This window comes from Sycon ciliatum, chromosome 5 (genome assembly GCF_964019385.1).
Source record: "Sycon ciliatum chromosome 5, ocSycCili1.1, whole genome shotgun sequence".
Taxonomy (NCBI): Eukaryota; Metazoa; Porifera; class Calcarea; order Leucosolenida; family Sycettidae; genus Sycon; species Sycon ciliatum.
In genome coordinates this window covers 6,448,075-6,469,244 of record NC_088647.1, presented here as the reverse complement: position 1 = coordinate 6,469,244, position 21,170 = coordinate 6,448,075, and the positions used below count along the sequence as shown (strand labels likewise).

The window sequence follows — 21,170 nt, the reverse complement described above, 5'->3', positions numbered from 1 at the left end:
TGGACAGTATCAGTGAAGAAAGGGCTGTACCACATCCCGTGAACAAACCAATCTCCTCTGCTAACAAGTGAGACATGCTCAGGAAAGGTGTTGTAATTTTTGTTTGGAGTAGTTCCAGCGAAGCGTTTCCCAAGTCATTGCTCGATATGTTTATAGTGCGGAGATGGGGCAAGCGAAGCAGCTTAGACAAGGACCCCGCGTCTTGCTCCGTTAAACATGCGCCTGAAATGTTCAGTTTTGCAATGGTGCAATCACGCTGCATATGTTGAGAATGGGATAGCGCAGCAGCAAAAACTTCCAGTGACGCTCCGCTCAGGTTGTTCCCGCAAAGGTTCACATCAACGCATTGTCTCAGGTAAGGCGCTATCTCCGTGATCTGATCTCTAGAGAGGTTGCAGTTACTGATGTCTACAAGGTGTACTCGCTCAGACAGTCTCAACACATTGCACAAAGCTGATATGTCACTATCGTTCAGATGTATGCCTGACAAGTTAACTCCATGTGATGTTTGCAGTACATGTAGTATTACGGCGGAGCGGACGAGATCTTTACACTGATCGTCTCTGAAAGACAAGACGGGTGAGCTGTTGTATGAAAGACTGCACTCCAGTAAACACGACATCAAGAACAAGATGAAGCGGCGTTGCTGGAGCACTGACCTGTGTGTTGATTCAGCCAGCATGACTTTAAACAAGTCAGGCAGGAGCTTAGTGTGAATAGAACCCGCAACAAAACGCCAGAATGGCTGCGTTTCCTCACCCAGGCCAATTTCCGAGACGTATTGTGAAATATTCGAGACGAAGAAGGACTGCTGCGTTGCGAAACTACGTGCTGCACAGAACTCTTGTATGGTAAGGTGAAGAAAGGCAACACGTCGCCCAGCACTGCCACTGGCTGATGACTGGTTGTCCACAGGGACGAGGAATCCTAGTTGCTTACACAGTGTCAAACAGTCATCCGGCATATCTGAGGATGAAAACCAGGCGCGGCCCAAAAGTAAGCGTTCCATGGACAAACGATACAGATGGCACAATGCTTGCACCAACTCTGCGCCATCACATAGGGAACCAGCAGGCTCTTGCTGAACGTGATGCTCCAGGCCGTTGGTAATGACATCATGCACTGATAATTGATCTCCGGCCTGGAATCCCCCACTGTACGTATGACCACTGGTTGGAGTCTGGCTGAGTGTCACTTTGCTGAACTGTTTTCCCCGCTTCCTCTCCAGCTCTGCAACAGCTGAACACATGAACTGCACGTAGAATGATGTCGTACACGGCGGTACAGCCTCGGATACGGCAAACTCTTGGCAAAGGAGAGCGGCCAGCAGTGGTGTAGTCTGCACGGCATGCTTCAGGTGCTTGCGAGATGCCTGCGCTAACTCAGCCAAGCACTTTTCAGCACTCTCCGCGCCACCCAACTGTTGGCAGCAGAAGTCCCGTAATTGTGCATCGGTGAAGCCAGTCAGCCGGTAGTAGGCTGCACATTGTCGTACCAGATCAGTGGCCTTGTTGCAGGGCCGGCTAGTGACAACCACGGACGCATTCACCAGCCGATTTTTCTTAGTCTCGTCCATGAATTGGCAGGCTGCTGATGTGTACTGGAATGCATCCTTCCCGCCTTCATCCACGCCATCTAGAAGCAGGAGAACACGTTCAGAGTTCGCTGACAAATATCGCAAAACCTCTTCTCGCTCGTCCGAAGTTATGTCCAGGGCGTGGTGATCCAACCCCAGAAACTCTGTCCACTCACTGGTGCTAACACGGTCCGTATCTCGGCACGAGATTGGAATGACAAAGTCAAAGTGCTCTTGCATTAGACCAGATGCTTCATCGCCTGAATAGTCGGCCATCACACGTCGACATGCCATTGTCTTGCCTTTACCAGCACCAGACATCAACATGCAACGCTTCAACAACTTCACTTTCTGGCCAGACGACGACGCACCTCTGCTATTACTACTTGCACTGCGCGCCGGTTGTGCGTCGGATTTGGGATCTTTCATCAGTAGCTGCAATGGATTGTGGAGTTCAAAACTGCATTTGCTGTCATCCGCAAGGTCGGCAAGGAATTCTGATGCTGAGGGACCGGGCTGTGCTCTGTTGCCCTTGCTTCGCTGAACAGACAGACGCAGTGCTTCGCGTTCAGTCATCGCCGTCATCGATACAAATGTGTCCTCCACACTTTCTTGTGTAGGTGCCATGCTTGCGTGCCGTGATTGCACTTCGCACTGCTTCTTCAAGTGTATTTTATAACGCTCAATGGGGCTTTTATCACCGTGGTATCTGCCTTTCAGAATCGCATTCTCTATCCAGGCCATTGCGGCAGTATATGGTATACGAGGCCGGGCTAGATCGCACTTACTAGCCGTTTCTTCACATTCCTCTGCTATGCAGCGCTCACGCTCTTTCTGCAGCATTTCGGCCATTGCTGGCTGCTCCACGGCCAGCACTGCCTTGCAGAACGCATCGAAAACGTTTTCCGACTGGAAACTATCGCTGGTCTTCTTGGCAACAAGTAGTCTGAGAATCTCGCTGACCTGCTGATACTGGGTCGAATGTTGTTTGATTTCCACGTACTCACGAGTGCCTTCGAACACACCAGCATTGACCAGGTGATCGAAGACCAGCATTACATCGGCATGAAGAACGCGCTGCAGTTCCTTCTCGCGGAACTGAAGTGCCAGGATCTCGTACCACTGGAGGATTTCCTTGCGCACCTCCTCCATCTCGGAGCGTTTTCGCTTCTTTTGGCGCCACCTCTGCATCGTAGCCAACTGTGTGGGAGTTTGTGCAGTCAGGGCCGACTCACTTGGTAGCCAATCTAGTTCGATAAACTCACCAACACACTAATACTATGTAATAGTAACAAGTAACCTGGTAACACTAGCAGTTGCAGTAGGGTCGGACAACAGTCCGGGTGGACATGCAGTGAACGTCGATCAGAACGATTTCAGACCACGGGCACGGACCCACTCCCCATACCCACCATACATCGCACACTCGGCGACCGATGCAAACAACTACTTGTAGTTGTAGCCGTGGCTTATCATAATGTAACTTGTTATGTCACTTATGATCCACACGGACCATAGCCTAGGCATAGGCTTATGCCATAGGCATAGCGACAGGTAGATAAGAGTCTAGTTATACTGGTCATCTACTAGTACTAGTACTAGCATGACTACTACAGTGTAGTACTAGTCATGCTAGTGCCAGTAGTCATGGTAGTGGTCCTAGCCCCAGGTCTACAAGTACAAAGTAGATCTACAAGTACAAGACAAGCTAAGCAAAAGACCCTTTGCACATGACATGACTCATGAGTCATGACATCGGGTACAGACTGCCCATAAATTTTGGCATAATCATGAAAATGATGGCCTAGTACCTACCCCAGTGTTCGGCACCGCCAGACATGGATAGTCCAGTCTGGGAGTCCGTCCTCACTCAGCTCAGCCTCAGATGCGGCGAGCTGGACGTGCACAACGGAGGGAAAAAGTGCGGTTGGACAAAGAGGCATGGTGGGTGTGGGGTGCGTCACCCCGGGCGTTCTATTTGGCATGTGTCGAGTGGCATCACCATCATCAGGCATGTACGGCCTTGGTGCTGGAGTAGAGAGACCTTCAAGCAGCTATGCCTATGGTATGAGAACGGGCAACAATGGTATTACTAATACTAGTAACGTTACTATTACTAGTCCTGGCATGCACTGGACAAGTCGTCAAGACGATGTGAAGTCATGCTTGCACGGGGTTTCCCCTACATTGCAACCAGGACATGGATTGACATGAATCATGATGGAGAGAGTCAGTATGACATGTAGCTAAGTAGACCTACGTGTACCATGTGTACTGAGTCGGTACATACCAGGGAGTCGTAAAACATAATAATAATAATAATAATAATATTAACTGGTTTTGAGGGAAAGAGACAAACGGGAAAAGTCTGAAGAAAAAATTGACTGTCACCACCAGGACTCGAACCAGGGACCCTCGCTTGTAGCCAGCGATGCTCTAACCACTGAGCTATGGTGTAGTCGTCATCCAAGCAGAGACCGTTCAATGTTTTCTTCAGACTTCGTAACTCACACTTCCTGTGAATCCACACAGGCGGGTGGGACGCAGCCCTCACTGTACCCACACACTTCACGTACAAACTAGCACGCGGGGAGCCCCAAGTCATAAAATATTAACTGGTTTTGAGGGAAAGAGACAAACGGGAAAAGTCTGAAGAAAAAATTGACTGTCGCCACCAGGACTCGAACCAGGGACCCTCGCTTGTAGCCAGCGATGCTCTAACCACTGAGCTATGGTGTAGTCGTCATCCAAGCAGAGACCGTTCAATGTTTTCTTCAGACTTCGTAACTCACACTTCCTGTGAATCCACACAGGCGGGTGGGACGCAGCCCTCACTGTACCCACACACTTCACGTACAAACTAGCACGCGGGGAGCCCCAAGTCATAAAATATTAACTGGTTTTGAGGGAAAGAGACAAACGGGAAAAGTCTGAAGAAAAAATTGACTGTCACCACCAGGACTCGAACCAGGGACCCTCGCTTGTAGCCAGCGATGCTCTAACCACTGAGCTATGGTGTAGTCGTCATCCAAGCAGAGACCGTTCAATGTTTTCTTCAGACTTCGTAACTCACACTTCCTGTGAATCCACACAGGCGGGTGGGACGCAGCCCTCACTGTACCCACACACTTCACGTACAAACTAGCACGCGGGGAGCCCCAAGTCATAAAATATTAACTGGTTTTGAGAATAATAATAATAATAATAATAATAATTTGAAACTCGGATGTTGAGCCATAAATAAATTAATGTGGAAGAGAAAAGGACATAATTATGGATACGAGTTGAATTGAACCTTCCAAGTTGGAAGGCTGTCGGTTAGCGCTACGGAGATGTGTTAAAGCTAGGTGTCAGGACGTCGAATGTTTCAGTACTCTGTCAGTTTTGTGCCTAGTTATTGCACTTTCTGACTGTATATAGTATCATGTTACAGTGATGGAGAGTTACTCTTAACTCGTATCCATAATTATGTCCTTTTCTCTTCCACATTAATAATAATAATAATAATAATACGAAGTAGTGGTTGCGACTTCGGCGATGATTTTGTAAGAAAGGTTTGCTCCCCACACCGGAGCTCGCGCTATTCCGCCGACTTTACTTGACACTTGACTGACTCACGACTGCCATCCAGAGCACACGAGAAGTCCATCGAACCTTCGACTCGGCAAACCTGCAAGAAAGCACCACTCCCTGCTCAATACACAGTGTTTCGGGGAATTCACCCCTCATCAGTTGAGCTTGAGTAGGCTGAGGAAGATTGTGCCTGAAGAGCACCACTTATATAGTGCTCTCCAGGCACAAACATCACCAGGGATACAAACTCACAGAGACGCTCCGCTTCCAGCGCGACAAACACCTCGTGAACACCAGATAGCAGCGTGAGTCAGTGTCGCTCCTGGACGGTGAGACAGACGTCGAGGACCCTCGGTCATTCGCAACGCTGTCACCTCCAAACCAACTAGTCGCCAGCCCGCGCTGGGCACAACAGTACGAAGTAGTGGTTGCGACTTCGGCGATGATTTTGTAAGAAAGGTTTGCTCCCCACTGACTCACACTGACTCACGCTGCTATCTGGTGTTCACGAGGTGTTTGTCGCGCTGGAAGCGGAGCGTCTCTGTGAGTTTGTATCCCTGGTGATGTTTGTGCCTGGAGAGCACTATATAAGTGGTGCTCTTCAGGCACAATCTTCCTCAGCCTACTCAAGCTCAACTGATGAGGGGTGAATTCCCCGAAACACTGTGTATTGAGCAGGGAGTGGTGCTTTCTTGCAGGTTTGCCGAGTCGAAGGTTCGATGGACTTCTCGTGTGCTCTGGATGGCAGTCGTGAGTCAGTCAAGTGTCAAGTAAAGTCGGCGGAATAGCGCGAGCTCCGGTGTGGGGAGCAAACCTTTCTTACAAAATAATAATAATAATAATAATTCAAACAGTAGTTTGGAGGCGGTGGGAAAAACAGTTTCGTAAATACGTATTCGCATGCAACGACGCAAATCCACACAATTCAGTAGACACTTTTTCTATCAAACGTTTTCTTTCCCTTCTCTTCAGGATAGTACAGGGAATGTTGGAAATTAGAAAAACACATAACTATATAGAGAATGAAAGAAAGAAAAAGTCAACACTTCAACATAGGTGTTAAAAATGATTAAAGTGTTAAAAACTCAAAAACAAACAGCTGCAAGTTGTAGACAAACACGTTGAACACATCAGGGAACACTTGTCACACTTTCACGAGGTGTGACACCAAACAACTGCAACGATAACACATTCTCCTTCTGTACACATAGTTCTGGATCTAGTTTACGAATATACAGAGCTTCTAACACAGCAAGATGTAACTTAGACCTTCCACGAGTCAAAATCGAAAAGATATCATCACTATACAACTTACGACAACTAGCACTGCCCGACAAATGACGCTTGATGGACGATGTCCGATCACTTAGCTCTGTCACCTTCGACGCCTGCCGTTGTTCTCTTCCGTTAGGCTTGTTTGGTTGGTTGCTCCGGTCCACACCTCCAACGTCCGTTGATTTCATGTCCGTTTTTGTTGATTTCATGGCCGTTTTCGTGTCACTTCTTGGTCTTCCTCGTTTCCTCTTGTTGATCGTTGTTGTCACTTCCATTATCGACGTATTCAGATCCCCAGTACTCCGTCTCTTCACCTTGCTTCTGGTAATTCTTCCGGTGTCTATGAGCTCCAGTGTCACATTGGGTGGTTTTCGAGACGGTCTCCCTCGCTTCCTCACGCTTGTCTGAGATGGGCCAAGCTCCCCGCCCGTCGAGGCGGAGGCGCGCATGCGTACATCTACACTGGACGCAGACAAAGGCGTTCCAGTATCGGACTGCACAGCACATTTTGGAGGACGGCCACGACGAGGACGAGTACCACGAGCGTCAACAGGGACAAGACCTAACGGCACATGTTGACGGATGCGTGCGCCCAGGTGTTGAAGGGTTCTACCTACGTACCGATCTTCACATTCTCGGCACTGAAAAAAATAGATAAGGTTGCTTCTACTAAGGGTAGGTAGAAGCTGCAGACTGTGCTCGCCCTTTACAATAACCATTGCGTCAAGGACACATTCGAGTTCGTAGATAAGATCAGGAAATCGAAGTTTGAGTCGTGTGGTTACATGTGCTCGTACGATGTCGTCAGTTTGTTCACCAATGTTCCATTGCGTGAAACCATTGATATTTGTGCAGCAGCGTTGTACCACAACAAGTCCGTGACTCCACCAGATTTGAATGAGAGCGAATTTGTCAAAATGATGTTAATGGTCACTTCTGGTGTTGAGTTTTCCGTTGACAATGTCATGTATAAACAGTTGGATGGAGTTGCGATGGGATCTCCACTTGGTCCGGTATTAGCAAACATATTCGTTGGATTTTGCGAGTCATCCATTCCCCAATCGCTATGGCCCTCGGTATACTACCGTTTTGTAGATGATGTTTTTTGTCACGACGAGGACCAAGAAACCTGCGAGAACTTTTTAACAACCCTAAACGGACTACATCCTGCATAAAAATTCACTGCAGAAGGTGAACGGGACGGTGTGATATCCTTCTTAGATGTCAATATTACCCGCAACAACGACACCAAGAGTTTAGACATGACGGTTTACAGAAAACCCACCTTTACTGGCTTGTATATTCCATGGGGAAGCTACACACCAACTAAATCCAAAGTTCACCTTGTCAAAGCACTAGTCTATCGTGCCCATCGAATCTGCTCTCCTCACCTTTTTCAAGAAGAACTGAGGCGGCTCACATCAATTTTGACAAACAATGGATACCCCTCGTCACTACTAACAAAACTTATTAATAACAAACCAATCACGCAGGATCCGAAACCATTTGGACCGGACAGGTGCCCCGTGGTACTACGCTTACCCTGGGTGGGTGCTGGTTCTGCACGCGTCGAGAAGGAGGTGCGCAACATTGTCTGTTCGTCTTACCCGTGCGTGAAATTGTATTTAGTATTTGGAATGACGCGTGCGTTCAGTGTGAAGAAGGACGTTCTACCTACCCTTAGTAGAAGCAACCTTATCTATTTTTTTCAGTGCCGAGAATGTGAAGATCGGTACGTAGGTAGAACCCTTCAACACCTGGGCGCACGCATCCGTCAACATGTGCCGTTAGGTCTTGTCCCTGTTGACGCTCGTGGTACTCGTCCTCGTCGTGGCCGTCCTCCAAAATGTGCTGTGCAGTCCGATACTGGAACGCCTTTGTCTGCGTCCAGTGTAGATGTACGCATGCGCGCCTCCGCCTCGACGGGCGGGGAGCTTGGCCCATCTCAGACAAGCGTGAGGAAGCGAGGGAGACCGTCTCGAAAACCACCCAATGTGACACTGGAGCTCATAGACACCGGAAGAGTTACCAGAAGCAAGGTGAAGAGACGGAGTACTGGGGATCTGAATACGTCGATAATGGAAGTGACAACAACGATCAACAAGAGGAAACGAGGAAGACCAAGAAGTGACACGAAAACGGCCATGAAATCAACAAAAACGGACATGAAATCAACGGACGTTGGAGGTGTGGACCGGAGCAACCAACCAAACAAGCCTAACGGAAGAGAACAACGGCAGGCGTCGAAGGTGACAGAGCTACAAAGTGATCGGACATCGTCCATCGAGCGTCATTTGTCGGGCAGTGCTAGTTGTCGTAAGTTGTATAGTGATGATATCTTTTCGATTTTGACTCGTGGAAGGTCTAAGTTACATCTTGCTGTGTTAGAAGCTCTGTATATTCGTAAACTAGATCCAGAACTATGTGTACAGAAGGAGAATGTGTTATCGTTGCAGTTGTTTGGTGTCACACCTCGTGAAAGTGTGACAAGTGTTCCCTGATGTGTTCAACGTGTTTGTCTACAACTTGCAGCTGTTTGTTTTTGAGTTTTTAACACTTTAATCATTTTTAACACCTATGTTGAAGTGTTGACTTTTTCTTTCTTTCATTCTCTATATAGTTATGTGTTTTTCTAATTTCCAACATTCCCTGTACTATCCTGAAGAGAAGGGAAAGAAAACGTTTGATAGAAAAAGTGTCTACTGAATTGTGTGGATTTGCGTCGTTGCATGCGAATACGTATTACGAAATAATAATAATAATATATATTATTATTGTTTTACCACTCCCTGGTATGTAATAATATTATTATTACTTTCATGACTCCCTGGTAATAGTGGCATGTGACCATGGTGCCATGTGACCATGGTGCCATGTGACCATGGTGGTATGTGACCATGGTGCCATGTGACCATGGTGCCATGTGACCATGGTGCCATGTGACCATGGTGAGCGCTACTGTGTGGCACAGACTTACTCTTCCTAGCACAATTTTTAAATGTATCCTAACAGCTGACAGTGACACAGTTGTAGTTTCCACATAGATCTACCAATGGCAATGGCAATGCCAATGGCTTACCTTGAACGAAGAAGCCCCCCCCCCCCCCACCCTCCATACACACACACACACACACACACACACACACACACACACACACACACCACACACACACACACGCACACACACCTGTCCTGTCCTGTAGAGTCACTGCCGCAAAAGGGTCACGTGATCCCATCAATGGGAAACTTGAGAAGAGAGAGAGAGGACACGACGCTCGATGACGCTCCAGGTGCACGGGTAGTCGCATCCGCTTGCCGCATATGCACACGTGCTGGAAGGCTGAGCGCTCCTCTGCTGTTGGTCTATGCGCCACCCTTGAACAGCGATGCCTTCCCCGTCCCCGGACACCGCGAAAGCAGCGACCACACCTGTCACAATACGCGGCACAACATCCCTCCGCCGGTGCCGACGTTCCGGTAGTTCCAGGTGGCACTGCGGCATCCACCGTTGAGGCAAACACATGCTGGACCAAGCCACCGCGGCTTCTCAGCCACCGCCCACACCGCCCGCACTGACTGGCGCCCCGCCGCTCAGACACAGGCCGCGCACGCTCCTCCAGACACTTATGCCGAGCCATGTCTCCTTTCCGTGCAAAATCCCGTCCGCATACCGTACATACCACTCGGGGCGGAGGCTCAGGCACATTGTCAGGCTCTTGGTAGGTGCTGCGCCACTCCGCGCGAGACTCACATGCAACATCAAACCATGATGCCTCCACGCCACGGGCACGTAGATCCCGGACAGCACAGTCCTTCCATCTGCGGCGTGGGCCATGTGCTGGGCGACGCTGCAAGAAGGAGCCAAACAGTACCTGTTTTGGGATGCGGTTGTCCGGCATCCGCGCCACATGCCCCAACCACTCCAACCGCCGATGTGCAATTTTGTCTTTAATCGTCTCGGAGTCTCCCCAGCGCACCAGCAGCTCTTCGTTGGTGATGTGTTCGTCCCACATCCGGCTTCGAGAGACCCCGAGGATGGATCGGATGCACCTCATGCTGAAGGTTGAGAGCTTCTGCAGGTCATGCTGAAGGGGCGTCCAGCACTCAGAGCCATACAACAGCAGGGACAGAACGCAAGCATTGAATACGCACCGCTTGGTGTGCATCAGCAGATGTGGATTGGAGAATACAGACCTCCGAAGAGCACCGCAGGCCCTGGAGGCTTGGGCAATCCTTGCGGGGATGTCCCGGGACGAACGGCAACCGCTGTCCACTACAGAACCGAGGTATTTGAAATGCGGTACGCATTCCACCTCCGCTTGACCAAGTTGGAGGGGAGCGCGGACGCACACACACACACACACACACACACACACACACACACACACACACACCTCCGTGGTCGGTAGAGCCCCGGTCTTCACGACCATCTGAACCGTATGGATGTTAGACCCGCTTCTGACCCTCTGTATTCTAGGGGAGTTGTCGTAGTTTTCTTGTTGTTGTACCGTCAGTCGTGTATTCTTTGTTCGCTCCTGGATGTCATCCAAAACCGGGTCTAGCACCCATACGGTTCAGATGGTCGCAACAGACCGGGGCTCTACAAACCGTGGATGGTTGTAGTAAGGTCACTGTTTCCGAACACGGTGGTCTCCACCATGTTACATGCTGTCAACCAACAACATGTTTGAACAAAACAAGGTTAATCTCATACTCAATCTGCGGACAGAACTGTTTCCTAATATGTATGGACAGAGTACAATGCAAACATGTATGCCACAGAGTACAATGATGCAAACATGCATATAATTATCAGCCCCCCAGTGCCGAACACAGTCAACGTTGCGAATAGCGCGACTCTCACTCGGCCATGAGAAAAGTGTTGTAATATTTTGTTATTTGTAACTTGGAAATTGTGGGCACAAGTTATGCGATCGAGTCCACCAACTGAACCAGATTTTGAACAGTCAGCCAGTCGATCGCTAAACTGGTGGCCACAACTTCCATGTTACAATTTGTTTCCTTGGCTCACCATCTGAGTTCTATTTTGTTATTGTTTTGCGATTTAAAATCTAAATCTAGCTAGCTTCACTATGATAAGTAACAATAATGCAGGCTGGGGCTGGGACCTCCTGTAAAGTAATGCCTTGTACATATGTTTGGCCCCGATACTCGCTTCTCCTGGATAGTGGCATTTTTGCACTCCCATGCACGCACCTGCAATTACATGTACATGTATGTACATGTATTGTGTACGCATGTACATACACGTGCCATGACCTGACCAACCGGACCGGTTCCGCCGGGCCTGCTTGGTCTGAATAATTATGATAGTGTTGTTATTAGCGAGATAGTGTTATGATGCGAGGTTGTTATTCTCAAGGTTCACCACTAACAAGAATATTGGTAAAGGCTAATGATTGCCATGATTAATCCACACCATTTTCCATTGTCTGCATCGAAAATAATTTTTGTCCTCCTTTTTTCACCATAAAATAATTCTGCAGCACTTTCTGGGAACGTTTCGCCATTCTCATAGCTATAGTATAGAGGATATGACAGCCCAGTATTAAAAATGTAGGAATGCTTTTCACACTTTTCTTGCCACCGCCCCGCGCCCGTGACAAGCCTTGGAAATGCCTGCACTCGCCTACACCAAGAGTACATAACCCCCCCCCCCCCCCCCCAGAGTGTGCAACTCCACTATGCATGGATGCTGTCCCGACAGAATTTCAAGTTGACGTCATTTTGATGATGCAATGTGCACTGTACACGGATTATCAGACGAATCCGGAACCTGTGGTTGACGCGAAGCCGATCGATCCTGTACAAATTATTGCAAAGAAAAACGTGTGATGCGTTGACACCCGTACACATGTTGTAAATCACTGCACTGGTGCAAGGAGCATTGCGTCATAAAATTATGACGTCAACTTGAAATTCTGTCGGGACAGCAGGATATGTGGGAGTTGCACACTCTGGGGGTTATGTACTCTTGCCTACACTTACATGTATCTATACTGGTAACGTTAATGGCAACATCAATGTGCTCAGATACATAACAAAAACGACTTTTGGGTTGTTGCCTGCATACTCACCGGCACAACTCTGTTTCCGCGGTCAAAAGTGCGAACTCCACGGATCACTGTGATCTCTGAGCCGGAAATCATCGTGGCCACGGGATCACATATTTCAAGGGAACAGATTGCTGTGAAAGGAATGTCTTCTCCTGCTGCATATACTTCGAGTGCAATACTTTAAATGAAACTTCGCAGCAGCAATATCCAGCCACTCCCACTGTTCGGTTCACACGGGGAAAAAAAGAGAAGAAAAAAAGAGTCGAGTGGTCTTGGTCCGAGGAAGCTGAGACGCTCCCTTCTTCCTTTATTCCCAATCGAACTCGCGAACTTCCACCGAAAGTGACTGGTGTACGCAGGAGCACGTGACTGGTGTACGCAGGAGCACGTGACTGCTTGTTCAACCATGTTCGATTGGGAATAAAGGAGGAACGCTGCATCGCAGCCTTTTCGGACCAAAACCAGTCGACTCAGCGTCCAAACGACTACAACATATGGGCCAATCGCGGTCATCCGTGCTTTTATAAGAACGAAATGGCGCTTTTAGTGACATTTTGCATACAAATCCCCATCTTTATCTTGTAGTAGGGCGCAGTCACCCAGTTTCGGTGGAAGTGCGAGAGTTCGATTGGGAATATAGGAGGAAGGGAGCGTCTCAGCTTCCTCGGACCAAGACCATTCGACTCAGCAGTGAGCGCCCCAAAGACTACAACTAGTGAAAATTTGATTTTAGGCTTAACTTCCCCTTTAACATGTTGCCATACTTTCGTTAAAATGATTTAGCATTACTACAAATACCACATGCTAAACTGAACACAACACATGCTAAACTGAACACAACACATTCTAAACACATTCCTAACTTTTAAACACAACACATTTTTCAGATAAGCCTACCTCAGATTTTGAAACCTGATGCCATCTTCATCATCAGCTTCAGTATAGCTTGTGCCAATCACCTGATCACACAGCGTCCATGTAACCGATAGCCAGTGGTCTTCACATCTTCTCATGCCATGGCAGGCTATAACCATGTGGGACTAACAATGCTGGGTCAACAATTCTGTACACAAGCCGTAGTCATGAAGCTGTGCTGCAGGATATCTGCGCACAAATCCGAATTGCACCACCAGCAATGAATCACTTGCATGCACACGATGCCGCAAATTACACAAGCATACCCATCACAACATGCAGTAATAATAGTATCACAGACAGCCATACACTTACAGGTACATGAATTAAAGACAGCCATACAGGTACATGAATTAAAGACAGCCATACAGGTACATGAATTAAAGACAGCCATACAGGTACATGAATTAAAGACAGCCATACAGGTACATGAATTAAAGACAGCCATACAGGTACATGAATTAAAGACAGCCATACAGGTACATGAATTAAAGACAGCCATACAGGTACATGAATTAAAGACAGCCATACAGGTACATGAATTAAAGACACCCATGCAGGTACGTGTACTGCATCTACAACAAATCTACAGGCAGGTGGAAACAAACAAAAACTGCACAGATGAGTGAGATGACATTTTCCTAACGGAGGAAGCTAGTGGCTGTGAGTTGAACCCTCGCCCATCCCAATGCCCAGGCAAGCTAAAAACAAACAGTTGCCACCATGCACACACACACACACACACACACACACACACACACACGCACACACGCGCGGCAGCAGCAGCAGCAAACTGGCCAAACCCTATCACCGTAAACCAGGAAGTATTGTCCTACTCCCTGCCGTAACCACACACAAGCAATCTTCACCGAATACAAAAGCAGTGAAGCGAGTAGTTGGCCAAGCAAAGCAAAGCGTGTATAAGAGCATCGAATCACAGACAGAGGCTCAATCAGAGTAAGGAATTCAAGTCTTTAAAAAAACCCATGGCAACCAGGCCAGGTCATAGAAGTGTGAGAAAGCCTAAGCAGCATAAGAAGTGGCAGAAACAGAGAAGGCTACGGGGTATTGTAACATGTACAACCAAACTGTATGACTTTCGGTGGCAGCAACAGTGTGGGAATTACTACAGGGTCCAATATATACATTCAATGGCACATGAACATCTGATGTACTGCAACGTACGGCTCAACATGCAGCAGTGTAATTTAATGTTCAAAGCCACACAAAGACAACGAGACGCCAACATAGTAAAACAAATTTAACAACACAACACGTGAATGAACACATTCATGAAAATGAACGCACACACATACACACACACACACACAACACACACACACACACACACACACCACACACACACCACACACAAACGCACACACACACACACACACACACACGCACGCACGCACGCACGCACGCACGCACGCACGCACACACACACATACACACACACGCACACACATACACACACACGCACACACACAAAGACACACAGCGACAACAACACACAAAGCACGGAAACAGCAGGGAGTCGACGCACGGCAAATGGTTACCAATGGTCCCACGCACGCACAAGCAAGCTTAGCTCAGTCTGCTCAGTCGCTTTCATCACCATCATCACTGCCTACGTCACTAGCTCCAGACGTTAGCTCGGCTTCTTCCTCATCATTCGAGCCTTCGGACGGCAGCTGGGCTAGCTCCTCGTCGTTCGACTGTCCGCGTCGTGAGCGTGTGGACCTCTTTGCCGGCGGTGCCCCATCATCATCACTCTCATCCTCCATGACAACATCACTACCACCACTGTCACTATCACTGATCTCCTCCTTCGAGATCGGTGCTTCCTTCTTCTTGGCTTTCGCCACACTCGTAGAGCTACGGTGAACAAAACAACGAGAATATAAAGTGGGTTAACATATCAAGTTGTCTGCCACACACACACAGATCATACTCCATCAATAATCTCCACTTTCTTTTTCTTGGTCGTTGTGTCGGTATTTGCAACTTAAAATAAAAGGTAATTCGCTACAGTTTCAGGCGTCGCCACACACTTTTTCAGGAAGCTATTCACCAGAATTTCATCAATGTAATAATTTGCTCATAATGGTGGACTACCAAGAAAAGATCATGCTGATTCTGAATCTGCGATAAAGTTTGTAGGTTCCCATATTCGTTCTTTGTGATATCGAGGAATATGGAACATTGGAATTTCGGGCAAAATGGCAACATTTGCCCTGACTCACTTGTGAGGTCTGCATTCGCCACTAAGGTGTAAAGGCATAGTGGTGGCCTGCGGAAGCGAAGGCTATAGCTTGTGTGTTTCTGAACATTCAAGTGATGCTAACGCGGATCCCGCGAATATTATTATTATTATTATTATTATTATTATTGCGACTTTTAGACAACTAGAATAGTAGTAAAACTCCGGGGACCCCCATTTTTTATTTCACAAAACCACTTCCAAAGCTTTAAAGACATCTGCAGAATTTGAAGAGAATATTCCATGGATGATTATTTAGGGGTGAAACGATCATCGAAATTGGTTAACAACTACTAATATGTTGTTAACGATCGAGCTATCGATTATACATGTAGCAAGACTAACAACTATCTTCAGCTGTTCAATTATAACAAAGTTGTGCTACCTTCCTCCCTTTTCTGAGAAAATACCACTGAAGCAAATCGGAATAATGGGGTGGGTTGCTGTGAATGCCGGTGAGAGACTGTGAAGCACACAGTGTGACAGTGGTAGGTAAGTATACTCATACCTCGTTTATCCGGGCGGTCAGGGACTGGCCACTGCCCGCAACTTTGAAATGTCCGTGACTCCGAATCACATACATTTTGATACGGAAAGGCCATAAAATGGCATAATAATATTATGACTAGGGCTCAAACGGTCACGGTTTTACCCCTGACGGTTAACTGCTAAGCTAACGGTCGGTTAACCGGTTATAACCTATAAGCCACGGCAATCCTGCGGACTCTTTTTTAACCGTATATTTGACTATACTCATTCAAAAAATGTACCCTATTCAGTACAACGCACACTTGTACATTCTCTTGCATGCTCATTCATACATACTCTCACACCAAGAGACCAGATATGACCGAGTTGACAGCCCAGAAATTGCGTACGCGTGCGACAGCCCGCGAAAGTGCACACTTTGCAACGACCTGATACTTGAAAAATTGACTGAAAAGTTACTGCGTAACCATTATCTTTATCGGTTAACCGTTAATTCTTCGTAACCGGTCTGCAACCGGTTAATCGGACTAACCGTTTGAGCCCTAATTATGACGTCACTATTTCCACAAAAAGTGACAGTTCAGTAGTAATATTTCCACTAAAACTCGCCCAAAGGGTGCTCGGTAGACCGAAGTGCTCGTAACCTCGGGGTCCGGATAACCGAGAGGTACCGGTATGTGTGTAGTGTATGCAACATTTCAAAACACAGATATAGACCACTGCTAACTGTTAGACACACACCACAGTAAAATCTGTCAAGGTAACCACTCTGATAAGGCGACCGACTGAATTTACTGTCCTACAGGACCACTGCAGCCAGAACCAAGGCATGTTATTTCCAGTCAAAAGACCCTGGATAAGGTGACCACCCGTGCAAGGAGGTCGCCTTTGACGGGTTATACTGTCGACTGTCTACTGCCAGACATAGCCTCGGAACACTATGTAAAAGCAATGACATATTGGGGCAGGAATGGGATTGCAAAACGTGGATACAAACATTGGACGCAATCCTGCTAACCAACCTGGCTGATGGCTTTTCCTTCTTCTCTTTCCGTTCCTTCTTTTCTTTCGGTTCCTTCTTTTCTTTCTTTTCTGCTTTTTCTACCTTCTCCTTTGGCTGCTTCGGCTTGCTTGGTGCCTGGAACAAACGTTGGTGCGAATAGCATGACATGTACCCAAGTAAGCGAAAAAAGATTGCCATTGAATAAGAACCACACACCATGCACACACCATGCACACACCATGCACACACACACACACACACACACACACACACACACACACACACACACACACACACACACACACACACACACACACACACACACACACACACACACACACACACACACACACAAACACGCGCACACACACACACACACACACACACACACACACACACACACACACACACACACACAGAGGTATTCACTGTAACAGCTCTCCCATGTCACCTACCTTCTTCCTCTTCTTGCTCTCATCCACAGCCGGGATTGTCTTGGCTGCATTCTCCTCATCACTCGACAACATAGCATCAGAATCAAACCTATACAGGCAACAACCGCACAAACAAACCACACGGCAACGTCGTAAAAGAAAGCTAAGTCCAGTTCAATAGATCAGGTAAGAACGTGCCCAACTGCTCGATGTGATCAAACATGAGCAATGTGCTGCTACTATAGCCATCCACGGGCAGCATGTAGTAACAGTTAAGAAGACACTCAGTGATGTCACTGCACTGCACGCCAAGACAATAGCTTCTGTCATACATGATAACTAACTACTGTCAGGTTTTGCTCCGGAGTCAGTCGGCCTGTCGCGTCAATTTTGTGATTAGGTAGACACTTGGTGAATGTACTTCAGGGATCGATTTACTTTGATTTTTTTCCATAGCAGTCACACAGCGCACAGAATTTTCGCTTTTCTCCTTTTCGCTTCCACGACAGTTCGCAGAAAACATTTTCGACGAACAACTGTTCGTCGAATCCTGTTCGTCCCCAAGCCATTTCGTTGACTGGCCCATTAGGTGACTGTCCTTTTCGACGTGTGAACTTCTCGCCGAGTGACAGGTTAGACGAAAGGTATTTTCATCGACAACCTTTGTCGAGGTGTGGGATTTTCGTCGAATGACACGAAATCGACCTCTAAATATACCTAACAAAACCAAACGAAGGGAAAGGGAAATGTGCAAATGCAAGGCGAACATGGGCGAGGACACAAACAAGTGAAGGGAGCGAAAGGTTTCCATGGCGTGAGCGTGGTGGTGCAATTCTAACAGATGGATCAAAACAAAAACTTTATTACATATGTGTGCCCTCCCAACAATCAACCATATAAGGCATATCTGTTGATGTTCTTCAAGCAACTACGAGAACTGATGATGGAAGTAGATCTCAAGACGACCACCAAGCATGGAAAAGAAAAGCTCATTCACCGTGGGTATGGCTACGTTGTGGACAAGGTTGGAAAGGATGGAGTAGTTTACTGGAAGTGCGAGGAGAAGGATGCCTTGAGCTGCAAGGGAAGGATGAGGACAAGGCACGGGCTGGTGACGGCGGTAACTGGCAACCACACTCATGCTCCGGATGCCATGCGTGGGGACGTAGCCAAAGTACGGGATCAAGTATCCTCGCGGGCTGCGCCTCTTGGAGCTAATACAGCACTTCAATGCAGGACACGACCGACTCAAGTTCACCTACGAGCTCAGCAGTAGCAAAGGCTGGATTGATTACATGGACGTGACGATTGCCATACAACAGTCGGGCCAGATGACGTACAAGCTCTTCCAAAAGCCATGCAATAGTGGATTGCTGATAGACTACGCATCTGCTGTACCTCATCACATCAAACTTGCCGTTGCCAAGTCTCAATTCTTAAGAGCACAACGGCTGTCTTCCAATGACACCATGTGTAAAGAAAGTGAACAGAAAATTCAAGACCAACTTCAACTCAACCACTATCCAGAGAGCCTCATCATCAATGCCCGAGAAGCAGCAAGGAAACCCAAGCGTCGCCGCCGAGGTAATCCGTGTTGTGCGTTTCTGAAGCTGCCGTATAAGTCGGACAGGGTGCATCACAGCGTCAGCAAAGCTATCCGGAAGCACAAGTTACCAGTCCGGGTGGTTTACGAGCATGCGGGTAGCCTCAAACGTCAGCTCTGTCACTCAGCACAAAGTCCGCCCAGCTGCATTAAGGAGCCCAACATCAGAAAGACAAAGAGAAGAGGACGCCCATTGGGGCCGTGTCTGACTTGTAAGTCGGGTGGAGTGAAAATATGTTTGAAGAAGAATGTGATATACCGGCTGCAATGCAAGTTGTGCAGGGAAAAATACATTGGAGAGACGGGTCGCACACTGGAGACAAGACTGGAGGAACACAACGGTGAGGCTCGTAGGCGCACTGTGGATAAGCCATGGGGTGACCACATGCGAGCTAAGCATGCAGGGATCAACCTAGGTGTCGGGGACAGCATCTTCTCGGCAGTGTCTGTGGTTGCAAGAGCCAGTGACAGGGCAAGCCGCAAATTGCGAGAGGCAGTGGAGATCAGAAACGAAGGCCCAGAGATCAACACCAGTACTGGATGGTCATTACTCTAAAACAATCACACCACACTGTCTATCTAGGTGACAGTATTTACTGGAAACCACTGACATGGTCACATTCGTGAATTGCTTGCGAGAAACCTGTTCAGACATTTCTCAAGTTATCTGGTGACATCTGCGCTGTGCTAACTTATTACCAACACCCAGCATATGAGTCAGTGAAAAGTTGTGATCTTTCACTAGTTTTAGACATGTCATATTTCTAGCACTGAGGTAACATATGTAGTCATAAAAAAATATTATCAACACCTAAGAACACAAATTAGTGTATATAACTGCTCCTTGGCAGACTTCCACTTCATATTGTATCCTGATGATGGCAATTTGCCGAAACGTTGAAAATGATTATGTGAAATGAAATGAGTTGTGAATTTGCAGTGCCCAGGGAATGAGCATGTGTGCTCACCAATTCTCTTTAAACTGATACTTGGAACAATAAAGCAGCAGTAAGCAGTAAACACAGGTATACAATACAAGCGATGCAGATCAATGAGGCCGTTTGCTGAAGAGAAGATCAAAATACTTCTGAAAAGACGCTGCGTCTTTTAGCATGGTCTGAAGGTGCTTAGCAAATGTAGAAGTGCGGTGCTGGGCGCGCCACTCCATAGGCAAAGAATTAAAGAACAGTGCAGCACGATTTGAAAAGGAATTGACACCGTCAGTCATCCGGAATTTAGATATTGCAATAGCAGCAAGTTTCAACCTAGGGCCGGTTGAAACTTGAGGGAAAAGGTTCGTCAGATTTGGGAGAGGGAAAACGACATGATTAACATGGATAAATTTAGCAATGCTACGAATAAGGTAATGTTCAAATGAATCAATCGACAATCTAGCTAACAGCGGCATGACGTCATCGTGTAGTTTCGAGCCACAAGCAGCGCGTACAGCACGACGATAAACGGACGAGAGTCGCTGTCGGTCCTTGGCGGATAGCTTCATTGCAAAGCAAGAGCAGCAGTATAGTACGTCAGGCAGGATAACAGAGAGGATAAACTGCCGTGTTGCCTTCAAACTTAGTTGCCGAAAACACCGTTGAAGAGCGCCAACTTTTGTGCAAGTCTTCCTAACGACAAAGCCTATGTGACCAGACCAAGAAACATCACTGTCTACAATGACTCCCAGGATTCTCGTGCTAGACACTTGAGTCAGAGGCTGTTGGTTAAAAACAATAGGATTTGTGAGAGATGTTAAGATGTCATTGACTACTTTGAAGTTCTGGACAGCAATGCCCCCGATGCCCTGGATCCGCTGTTGAACTACTTCGAAGAATACTACATCGGCCGACTTAGGCAGAACGGCGAGCGTAGAACCCCTTCATTTCCTCCCAAAGCTGTGGAACGTGCACGAGCGGACGCAAAACAACGACGACAGGACCAACAACAAGATCGAGGGTTGGCATC

The 21,170-nt window shown here is 47.5% G+C and overlaps 1 protein-coding gene across 1 annotated transcript in view; it reads right to left on the bottom strand.

Moving 5' to 3' along the window:
* Positions 1–14,223: 14,223 nt before the first annotated feature.
* Positions 14,224–21,170, bottom strand: part of LOC135817356 (FACT complex subunit SSRP1-like) — a 19,683-nt gene continuing 12,736 nt past the window's right edge. The window contains exons 10-12 of the mRNA XM_065330526.1: positions 17,627–17,714; positions 17,191–17,306; positions 14,224–15,294 (exon numbers count right to left, since the gene is read on the bottom strand). Coding sequence (XP_065186598.1) covers positions 15,018–15,294; positions 17,191–17,306; positions 17,627–17,714 — 481 coding nt within the window. The 3' untranslated portion in view covers positions 14,224–15,017. The remainder of the gene's footprint in view (positions 15,295–17,190; positions 17,307–17,626; positions 17,715–21,170) is intronic.